The 11330-nt window shown below is 36.2% G+C and overlaps 2 protein-coding genes across 2 annotated transcripts; one reads left to right on the forward strand and one right to left on the reverse strand.

Moving 5' to 3' along the window:
- The first annotated feature begins 1138 nt into the window (after window positions 1-1138).
- On the forward strand, window positions 1139-4781 carry LOC145631742 (gamma-tocopherol methyltransferase, chloroplastic-like). The gene is made up of 6 exons (XM_081683907.1): window positions 1139-1582; window positions 2897-3066; window positions 3295-3399; window positions 3672-3875; window positions 4224-4326; window positions 4438-4781. The coding sequence occupies exons 1-6, from the start codon at window positions 1174-1176 to the stop codon at window positions 4539-4541; spliced, it is 1095 nt and encodes a 364-aa protein (XP_081540033.1). The 5' UTR covers window positions 1139-1173; the 3' UTR covers window positions 4542-4781.
- Window positions 4782-5047: 266 nt separating this feature from the next.
- Window positions 5048-10908, reverse strand: LOC145630267 (uncharacterized). The gene is made up of 2 exons (XM_081682521.1): window positions 10225-10908; window positions 5048-6264 (listed from the first exon to the last, which is right to left on the reverse strand). The coding sequence occupies exons 1-2, from the start codon at window positions 10737-10739 to the stop codon at window positions 5628-5630; spliced, it is 1152 nt and encodes a 383-aa protein (XP_081538647.1). The 5' UTR covers window positions 10740-10908; the 3' UTR covers window positions 5048-5627.
- Between the last annotated feature and the right edge of the window lie 422 nt (window positions 10909-11330).

The raw sequence follows: 11330 nt of genomic DNA on the forward strand, positions 1-11330 counted from the left end.
CACTTGAAAACCTTAAATCTAGAAAATCCAATATACTCGGCCAAATTTCCATTTCAAGTTTATTAGTACCCCCAAACGAGTTTTTAAAGCCCATCTCAAAAGAAATATTTTGAAGCGGCAAAAACTAGCATCAAAAGATATTTTCTTTTTTATGGACAAAATTTCTCAAAACATATTTTTGTTGTGTTAGAAACGTGCCAAAGCCCAGAATCATTAGGTCACAAATGACATAATCCCCACATTAATGCTATTTCCTTTTCTATATACAGAACTTCTGAGTAGGCACCCCGCAATTTTTATTTTTTTTTTGGGTAAAACCCCACATAATAATATTTGAATACAAAATTACAAACACAATATTATTAAGTCAATTTTTATTTAAATGCTTCATTATAACTAGATATGGATATGGATGTAATAAAAGTTTTAATCAATAATATTTTAATTATTATTAAGTATAAGAGTATAACAATGAAATATTAAAAACCTTTATTAAGACAATTTCAACAAATATCACGAGATTATATTATGTGTTATGTGTTGTTTAATACAATAACATTAGTCAAAATAAGTTTAGGACTTTAGTAATGAATTGTGCAAAGAGTTTACGTGGAACACTAAAAAAATATACTACGGGCCTGTTTCGACTTAATGAAAACAAGTTAACTAAACTGAACTAAATTGAATAGAGCTGAAATTAATTGTTTATGAGAGAAGGAAAAATTATGAACTAAACTATACTAAGGGTCTGTTCTCTTACGTTGAAAATCAGTTCAGTTCAGTTCAGTTCAATCCCTAATTTCCTTCTCTTATAAAATATTCAGTTCAGTTCAGTTCAGTTCAGTTGAGTTCAGTCAATGAGAACAGACCCTAAACTGAATTTATTGGAGTTGAATTGAACTGATTGGAGCTGAACTGAACTAAATTGAATTGAAATTAAGCTGAACAGAATAGGCCCTACGTATATACAAAGTTGTGCATCAGAATATATAGTATACACATAAAACAAAGAACTTAAATAAAAATATAGGAAGAGATATGTGATACCTGTTCCTCTTAAGATCTCTTATAAAGTAATAATAACAATTATAATAATTACAATATTATTATTTTGTCAGATATAATTACAATAATAATAGTCTACTATACACTGCACACAAAAAAATAAAAAGAATGTGGAGCAGTGAGTTGAGTAGGTGTTGTATCACTGCCACCAATCATATAAATACTAACCAATCCTCATCACATCTGCTACTCAAACCACTAACAAATCCATCACTCTGCCACCCTTACTACAACCGCCACCGCAACCGCCGTCGCAGCAGCATTACCATATCCATGGCCATGACAGAATCAAGAAATAATAACAGTAATACGTTCACAGGTAATATAAAGTCAAGGGAAGAGCTTAACAAAGGTATTGCAGACTTGTATGATGAATCTTCTGCTATGTGGGAAGATATCTGGGGTGACCATATGCACCATGGTTATTATGACCCTTCTCAACCCGCCTCGCTTTCGCAACACCGCGCTGCTCAGATCCGAATGATTGAGGAGGCTCTCCGATTCGCCGGTGTTACAGGTCCATTATATCATATTATACTATCAAATTATCAATATATGTTTCATTTGATTTTTACTTTCTTGTTAATAAAAATCTGATAAGTGATGTAGACAGAATTTAATTCCGAGTTTTTATGTTGATTTTTTTGATAAGTGGTGCTACATGTTCATTTTATTTTATTGCAATTAGTATTTTTTTTGGTGTCCCGGTTCACCCTTTATGGTAATTCGAATTTGGGATTAACTTTAGGTGATTAGTTTTCAGCCCCTTTTAATTGTTGTTGCGGGGGATTGAACATACGGTCTTCACTGCCAAGTTTAGTTTCAATCACCACTGTATCAACAACCAATTGGTTTGCTGTAATTAATATACTTGCATATTATCATTTCCATCAATGTTTGGTTTTGATGCGGAAAGAGTTCTAAACAGGATAAGTGATGTAAATAGGTTGAAATTTTCTTGTATTGGTATTTGCTGATTTACTCTTACTGTAGTTTGGGTTCTGTTTTGTGATAGGGCCATTTTCTTCACATTGTCGCCTGCAGTTTGCAGATGTACTGCTCAAATTACAGTACTATTAAATTTGAATATCTGATTGAATTGATATTTTGATATTTTCTGTTTGTTTACTTTTAAATGACAAATACCGTGACTCTTTTGTGGTATTTAGTGGTCACGTACTTCAACTCTATCCCCAAGGATTTCCGAATATGCTTTTTTTTTTTTTTTTTTTTTTTTTTTTTTTTTTTTTTTTTTTTAATTGGAGCAAATTCTTTCACCAATTTTAGAAATGGTATTGAATGGTAAAGAAAAATTAATGAACAAATGTAAATACTCAGAATTGGAGGAGGCTTTACCAATTATAAACAAAAAAGATGGGATTTTTTATACGAGATTGATGTAAAGTCATTAGTATTACCACTTATCAAACAAGCCGTTACAGTTACTAAAGAAGATACAATCATAAGAATTGTATAGAGACCAAACCAAACCATTACACGAATGTGTTGTGGGATATAACAAAAAAGAGGGAGGGGTTCATGCCTTTTAGGCTCGTGCTAAGAGAAGTGTACAATGTGCTTAAACTTGTAACAATTATGAACTATTATGAAGTGTGTTTGGCAAAATTAGTTGTTGTACTAACTGTAGTTGTATGTGCGAGTAGATGTTAGATTAACGCTAGCCTAATATATTTGGGGAAAATACACTCACTCCCTCTTATATACTCCATGGCTTTATGAGAGGATCCTGTTTAGAGTTGTAATTTATTTTTTTTCTCTTTTTTCTGGTTAACTAAATTCTTAAACTTCCAGAAATAACTTTGGTCTGCAGATGATCCAAGCAAACAACCGAAAGCTATAGTTGATGTTGGGTGTGGGATTGGAGGCAGCTCACGATACCTAGCCAAGAAGTTCGGGGCTACAACTCAAGGAATAACCTTGAGTCCAAAACAAGCTGAAAGAGCTCAAGCTCTTGCTGTTTCTGAGGGTTTAGCTGATAAGGTGAGTTATGAGAAATGTGGCATACACATGTAGAATGCTGTATTTGTCTTTTGATTGACCTACACATTCGTGTAATGGTTTGGTTAGGTTCTCTTCAGATCAACTTACAAACAATTCAGCAAATTCAGTTTTCATCAGCTTTGGCTTAGTAATGCATATAAAATAAACACTAGTGAGTTAGCAATAATGAAAGGATAAAGATTAATTCTCGTGAATTTAAAATAACAGGCATCCTTTCAAGTAGCAGATGCTTTGGAGCAGCCATTTGAAGATGGAAAGTTTGATTTGATTTGGTCAATGGAGAGCGGTGAACATATGCCTGACAAAAAGAAGGTTTGGTTTCTCTATGCTTATTAGACGTGAATTAATTTTGGCACACCCTTAATTGATATTGGCACACCTTTATGGGAAAAGAGCATAAAAAAAACTATGCTCTCACATTGGGTGTGCCAAAATCAACTAATGGTGTGCCAAAATCATTTCCTTCACCTATACTGTCTTACTGGTCTGCATATATAACTTGGTTAAGTTCGTGTTTCCTGTTTCTAGAAGACAGTGCTTTAGTGAATACGCTCTCTTAAACATTTTTTTTTTTTATTATTCAGTTTGTCACTGAATTGGCTCGAGTTGCTGCCCCCGGTGCTACAATCATAATCGTGACATGGTGTCATAGGGACCTCTCTGCCTCTGAGGAGGCCTTGAAGCCTGATGAAACTGAACTCTTACGGAAAATATGTGATGCTTACTATCTTCCTGCCTGGTGCTCTGCAGCTGATTATGTAGAGTTGCTGCAATCTCTGTCTCTCCAGGTGCACACCTCATTTTTTTTTGATATTATCCGTTGTGTGAATCACACTGCTACTGCTGTATAAATTGGCAAAGTACATCCTAAACCTGCCCACCCAGGAGGCCTGGAGCGTGGTGTTCATCAAATGCTCCTTTCAAGTTTGGACTGAAACTGAACATATTATATACTTTTGTATGGATTAAAATATGTCAGTCTAGTCAATTAAAAGCTCATGTTCATTCCTGATAGATTACATATGAAGTGTTTATTTGAAGTATCTAGCACATAATGTTCCCAAGGCACGTTATACTGATTGGTACTAGATTGATCTCACAAGTTAATGATACTAAGTTCTGAGTTTGTATTGCAGGACATTAAGGCTGAAGATTGGTCACAGTATGTTGCGCCGTTTTGGCCAGCAGTTATACGCTCTGCATTGACATGGAAGGGCATAACTTCGCTATTGCGCAGTGGTATGCTTAGACTAAGAATAATAATGACTCAAAGTCGATACATCTACATCTGCTCTTTCATGAGGTTAATAATGTTCAGAGTCTCATGTTGGCTTAAATTAATCTGTACAGGATGGAAAACGATAAAAGGAGCATTAGCAATGCCATTGATGGTAGAAGGATACAAGAAGGATCTTATCAAATTTGCGATTATTACATGTCGAAAGCCAGAGTAATTTTATCTGCTAGTTACAGAAGATTGCTTCTTTGATCTGTGAAAGCTCAATCCCTTCAGCAAGCACCTACAAAATTAGTAGCTAATTCAATTCTTCAATTATTTGGGTATTTCTTTGTCTAGGACTCTTGGGATGTTCCATTCCCAAAACAGTTGAAGTAGAACATAGAGAAGGATTGTTATTTTCATTCTCTTTATCCTCCAAATAAAAGTATGTGCAATTCGATTTCATATTGATGAATGATACCGTATTATTCTCTTGGTGTCTAAAAGTTCGACTCACTGTGGGTTACTAGGAAAATTAGGAAACAGAGTGAGTAGGTGTGCGTAAAAGAGATTATATGGAAAGAGGTAAAAGGATAAAAAAAGGTAAAAGAATAAGATGGAATACAATGCAAGCAGAATCTAAGCCATGCTCAAATATTTCCCAGACAAGCTCAAGACCATGATAGGTCCAACTGTTTCAGCTCAATTTATACTAATTGGTGCTTGAGTTTTAACTTTGAATAATAGACATAATACTGTTGTACATAAAAACTTAAAATGTAGAAAGCACAAAAACTGGAACACAGTTTTTACAGTTATACGGACTACAGAGTAACTAATAACACAGATATAACCTAAAGGCAAAAAAAAGTTAAATTTTCGTATCGATCTCATAGGCCTCATCCATGTTCTCCCTCAATTTGGAGGTTCAATAAATTTCAGCAGATCATGAAGAATTTCACATGCAAGATATCTTACTCATTTAATTTAAGAATCTAAAAGCTGGAAGGAAAGGGGTTTCCCCATTCCCAACCCTCCCTTCAACTCAACCATTCAATTTCTAGGGACTGATTTTATACATGGGTATGTCAGAAAACAAGGTAACTCAAAACCAATTAATTAAACATCTAGGCTGTTGTTACACTAGTCCCTATCCCGTAGTGACTCAGCTAGACGGAAACTCAGAATTCCAAACGATGCTCAAGTAACAGCCTGCATAACAGATTTTGGAGCTAATGCTTGTAATCCAAGAGAGCTTATGCTCAAGACAGGGTATATATATTTCAGCTCCCAGAATCACCAGAACCAACAAGCTTATATATTACCTAGAATTTAGATCAAACTCCCCACTTTCACGCCACTCTTCTTGCATTCCTGTGTCTCCATTTTCTGCCTCTTCATCGTTCAAAAAATCATCAGAAGGTTCTCTCTCCCCCCTCTGTGCATTATTGCCCCACCCGTTGATCATCTCATCAGGGATAACCCCTTGCTCTTGATCATTTAGTTCATGATTCATAGATGCATCATTTCCTTGTGATCCAAGAGCATTAACTCTGATTGGAGCTCGAGCCATCAATTCAGCATGTGCCTGTGATTCAGCTCGAGCTTGCTCAGCTTGCATGGCTGCCATCCGCATCTTAGCTTCCTGAACCTCCCGACCAGCTCTTGACTCCATTTCTGCTCGTACTTCCACAAAAGCGCGTTTCTCTTCTTGTAACAGAGCCTGCTCAATCATCAATCTCTCCTCAGAGCGAAATTCCCCCAAGGCCCGCTTTCGAGTTATAATATTAAAGGCCAGTGCCTGTTTCTCAAAAGTTGATGTGAACTCAGCTACTTTAGCAGCAATATTGTGGTCCCACTGTTGGGAGCGCGAGAGTATTTGCCCAGTAGTATCAGAATCAAGAATCCTATCATCTTCTTCTGCTTCATAATCTGCCACAACATGGTATGGTAGCAGCCTGTATTATCAAAAATTGAGCAGAGCATTTAGATAGTTGTAGGACTTCACGCAGAACTTGAGCAAATTGAGAGAAAAGGATGCATGTGAAGTCAGTAAAAGACCACGTCAAAATAGAGCATAGAGCTGAATTCCTTTTCATGTTATTATTTATCCGCACACCAATAAAAAGATGCAACATCCTCACATCCGAAACCATACATTATCAATAGAAATTAGATTGGCTTCAAAAAAAAAAAAAAAAAAAACAAAACAGAACAGAACAGAGATAACATTATCGTTTTGGAAATCATAACTAGCAATGTAATACTTCACCGCCTGAAATGACTGATAATTATGATGCTAAACTCATACCTTATATTTCTAGATTTATTTTACAGGTATATCGACTCCAAGCCAATAAAATTATTAAACTGTAATAAGTTAATAACCATGCTGGGTACAAGTAGTGGGCCTCGTGGCTAGTACCCTGGGTGTTGACTCATAACCTACGGTCAGTAGTGATAGTCACCAAGAGAAAATATTGTAGCGAATTTAATTCGGAAGCACAAAAGGTATTCCCCATGTCCAGTTGGATCCCCCTCAAAATACATTGGACACCACTCCACAATTAATGAGCTCTAGGCAAATCATGTAGCATTAGCAGAGGACATGATGCAATTTTGGAAGTCAATTTTCCAAGAGAAGATGAACTCTGACAGAATTATCAAGACATAATCACAGCTACATGTGTATCAACTTCAAGATAAGACAATAAGCTAACAAAAAAATTCCACCACTTCATTCCACTAATCTAATACCAGATACAAATATTAGCTGTGACAAAAGCCAATCAAAGCCAATATAATACCATATCAACAGACAAGAATCTATAGTGGATCTTGACCAGGTAGGGTTCTAACATTTCAGGGACATTAAATACATTCCACAATAAATATGCTATCTAAAATAAGAGGATATGGCGCTTTTGGTTTCACAAATCAGCTTTTGACATCATACAGACACATGCTGGAATCATTCAAAAAAAATATATAAGGGAACCCGTTTAAATCATCAGAAAATGTAATATTCTTGTGCCAAAACTACTTAAAGCTAGCAAAAAACCCTCCATATCCAAGCTTACTACTGGAACCATTGCCAACAGAAGTCAGGCTAGGTAGAACATCTGAACATGCCAAGTGACAACACTGACAAGGGGCAGATCAATAAAAGATAAGGAGAAAATTGAAGAGGACACTTACAAATATGATAAGCCAATACAGAAGAAAAAAATGAAAGTGCTCACTCATAGCTTAAGACAGTCAGTGTGTGTGTGTGTGTGTGTGTGTGTGTGTGTGTGTGTGTGGAGGGGGATGAAGTTGCACTGGTAATAACCAAATATATCAAGATCTCAAGCTATCATGAAACATTTACAAATTGACATAAAGTCTTGATCACACTTGATTCTGAAAAAACTACAACCTTCCGATACCTCCAAGAAAAAGGAAAAGAAACATTTGACAAATGCAAATTCAACACTGAATAAACCATCAGATATCTGTTTCCAAGTGCAACAAGACAATTGAACCCCCAATCTCATATAAGGCTAAGAATAGATGCCATCAAGATACTTAAGGATAAAAGAGAATTTTCTCTTCACAAAAGCTAAAATGACTAGCAAAATTAAAATGCCTTACTGAGCACTTTTCCTTAAATGCTGCCCATGCACCTACTGGAGAGGAGAAAAGGGAAGAAACAGGAGTACAGGAGACTCTATCTTCAAATGACATTAGCTAAGAAATCAAAATGTAAATCTCCTTCGAGAATAAACACAAAAGAACTTCCAAATCATCTAGTCTAAAAATCTCGTCACTCCCCTCACTTCCGAACTAAAAAAAAAAGCTCAATCAGCAATTAGCTTCTATAACTTTGATACTCAAATCTTTTTTCAAGTAATTTTAATACAAAGCATATAAAAAGAAAAGTTCTGATGTCTTTGAGTACCATTTTAAGCTATCACCTTATCAAAAACACCTTAAGACGCAATTGAGATCTAGTCTCAGAACTGACCCTTCAAGGGTAGATCACCAGTCACTACACCATATGCCATTCTAAAACACTAATATTGAAACCAACTAAAGACTTGAATGCAGCTTTCCAAGAATACTCCATAGAGTGAAGATCCCTTCTAAATGCAACCTAAAAACCTCAAGAATTATCCCTCCATAGAGTCGGCTCATAGAAATCTCTAAACAAGGGAAATATGCAAGAATAACTTACATGGTAGGAAACTCCCCTATAAGGCTATAAGCTTCAAAGAGTCAGAATCCCAAGGGACAAACTACCCCACCCATCTTACCATGAAACAAACGTTGAGCACACAAACTCATTGTTGCAATCCTACTAACTTCTTCCATATTTACTGCCGAAAAACTGCAATACAACATCAGAACTAATTCTAAATTCCCTTTCTTCACATGGAAATAAAGCTTTCTCATTTCAAGAGGTAATTCCCACTGATCATCAACATGGTACTTCTTAAGCATCTTTATCTCAACATTGTGCATTGAATTCCTCTCCTTGTCACTTCCATGGACGCCAAAAACCTAAAATCAACCCTCACAGTTTCAATGAACCATTTTATCCTCTTACAAAAGAGTTCAGTGTGGTATAGAGGATATCTTTCTTCCAGGATTTAAGCTCAAGCTGGAGGTGGGAAGTTGTTCAACATATGCATCGTTAAGCTTATGAGAGCCATATTCTCTGTAGTAGCTAATTCCAAGGCGTGACAATCACCAGATCGAGACTTTCTCGTACCCATAAATCAGACCTCATTTAACTCCCTAGCAACTGCTCATCCTAGGCAAACCCAAACTACCTCATTTCAAAGAATACACAGTACCCCCCCCCCCCCCCCAAAAAAAAAAAAAAAAAAAAAAAAAAAAAAGGAAGAAAAATGCCTAGAAATGACTAGCCAGAAAGATCTAAGCCTGAAAACTAACTCAAACAAAATGCCTAGAAATGACTAGCCAGAAAGATTCTAAGCCTGAAAACTAACACAAACACCGATCTACTGACAAAGACCTCCAAACAAAAGCAAGGTTCCAGGCTTCCAGTACATTACATAACAAAGCCACAAATAAACTCTTCATATTAGGTTCCTTAAATTTCATCTTATACTAGTTGGAAATTTCCAAAGTCCCCCTCACTTACACACAAAAACAAAATAAAATGAAAAATAAGTCCAAATGTGGAAGGCTACCTAAGTATCCTTGGTAATTGAGAATTGGGTAATTTAAGGACATAATTGTTTCCAATAACCAAATTCTTCAGCTTCTAGTTCTTAAATTAATCAACTTTATCAAGGAAACTAACAAACCCAATTTCTATTATCAATTTAATACTACATCTTGGAATGAATAACGCAACTTTCACCTTTATACACGCATTCAAACCCGATGTCATTAGGACCAAACTAGAATACTTATCAGATAAGTTCTTCACAATGCCTAACTGAGAATAAGCCAAACTAAATGAAAGCATAATTGTTTCCAATAACCAAATTCTTCAGCTTCTTGTTCTTAAATTAATCAACTTTATCAAGGAAGTTAACAAACAACTTAAAATTAACATCATAACAATACTCAAGAAACTAACAAACCCAATTTCTATTATCAATTTAATACTACATCTTGGAATGAATAACGCAACTTTCACCTTTATACACGCATTCAAACCCGATGTCATTAGGACCAAACTAGAATACTTATCAGATAAGTTCTTCACAATGCCTAACTGAGAATAAGCCAAACTAAATGAAAGCATAATTGTTTCCAATAACCAAATTCTTCAGCTTCTTGTTCTTAAATTAATCAACTTTATCAAGGAAGTTAACAAACAACTTAAAATTAACATCATAACAATACTCAAGAAAACATCAAAACTGAAAAATCAGTAAAATGTTGAGAAAGAGTGGAAAAACCTTTCACAAGCATCTTCAAGCGACGCGAAAGGCCGCTTGAAATCGGGATGACAAACGCGCCAAGCATCCTGATACGCCATCTGAAGCTCAGCTTGATTCCCAGCAAGAGGAGGAACAGATTGCTGCTGTTGCGACTGAGGTGAAACCCTATTCATCTTCTGCTGCAAATGCTGTTGCTGAGATTGAGGACTAGAGCTAGGGTTTCCCTGCTGATGAATAGGATGCATAGAATTCGAATTAGGGTTAGGGTTAGGGTTTTGATTTTGATTTTGCGATTGCGATTGATTTAGACCTAATGGACGATTCCCTCCAAGAGGCCTCAAATGCGCATCGATGTTCGACGGAAACCGTGCCATGGCAGCTTGTTGTTGATGCCGTTGTTGTTGTTGATGCTGCTGTTGTTGATGTTGCTGTTGCTGTTGCTGGAAATGCTGAAGAAGGTAGAGTTGTTGCTGCTGTTGTTGCTGTAACATTATTTGTTGTTGGCGTTGCGCCAACGCTTTCGCTTCGTCCATGATTTTCTGTTTCTCTCTCTTACGACTGAGTCTGAAAGTATGGCGAGAAAATTGGGGGAAGTTGGGATCTAGCTACTACTACCATGGGAGTGAGAGGATTTGCAGGAAATTACCAAGTAAGACTTTTGAATTGGAGAAGAAAAGACTTTTCCCGACTTTCTTTTCTTCTTTTCCCTTGCTACTCTAGTAAATTCAACAATTGAAATCCTCCTATTCAAAAATTGTTTTTACTTGGAGTCTAGTAGGGTCTAAAAACACAAAATTTTATATGTAACTAGTCACACTGTGTGGTCGAGGTTACTTAGATTGAGTATCGCTAACCCCTGATCGATCGAGTAACCCGTGATTTGCTAATTAACCTATGATCGAATGAGTAATCCCTTAGTAAGTAACCCCTCACCAAGTAACTCATGATCGACCGAGTAATCCCTACATAAGTAACTCCGGTCACACAGTGTGACCAGCCACATTATGAAATACGCTAGACTGAGAAATGGTGTTTTGTCACGTTTTGAGTGTTTTGATTGTGGATCATAAGATTAGCTTCCGTATATTTGATGACCGAGGATGCAAGTCAGGTATGGAAAGGGG

The sequence above is a fragment of the Chenopodium album genome, chromosome 5, assembly GCF_948465745.1.
Source record: "Chenopodium album chromosome 5, dcCheAlbu1.1, whole genome shotgun sequence".
In the NCBI taxonomy this organism is placed as follows: Eukaryota; Viridiplantae; Streptophyta; class Magnoliopsida; order Caryophyllales; family Amaranthaceae; genus Chenopodium; species Chenopodium album.

Excerpts from the sequence above, each read along its gene's own strand:
- LOC145631742 (XM_081683907.1), top strand. The coding sequence starts at position 1,174 with ATGTGGAGCAGTGAGTTGAGTAGGTGTTGTATCACTGCCACCAATCAT. Across the intron at positions 3,400-3,671 it reads ATATGCCTGACAAAAAGAAG|TTTGTCACTGAATTGGCTCG; the intron begins GTTTGGTTTCTC and ends TTTATTATTCAG. Across the intron at positions 4,327-4,437 it reads AACTTCGCTATTGCGCAGTG|GATGGAAAACGATAAAAGGA; the intron begins GTATGCTTAGAC and ends TAATCTGTACAG.
- LOC145630267 (XM_081682521.1), bottom strand. The coding sequence starts at position 10,739 with ATGGACGAAGCGAAAGCGTTGGCGCAACGCCAACAACAAATAATGTTA. Across the intron at positions 6,265-10,224 it reads CTTGAAGATGCTTGTGAAAG|GCTGCTACCATACCATGTTG; the intron begins GTTTTTCCACTC and ends TTGATAATACAG.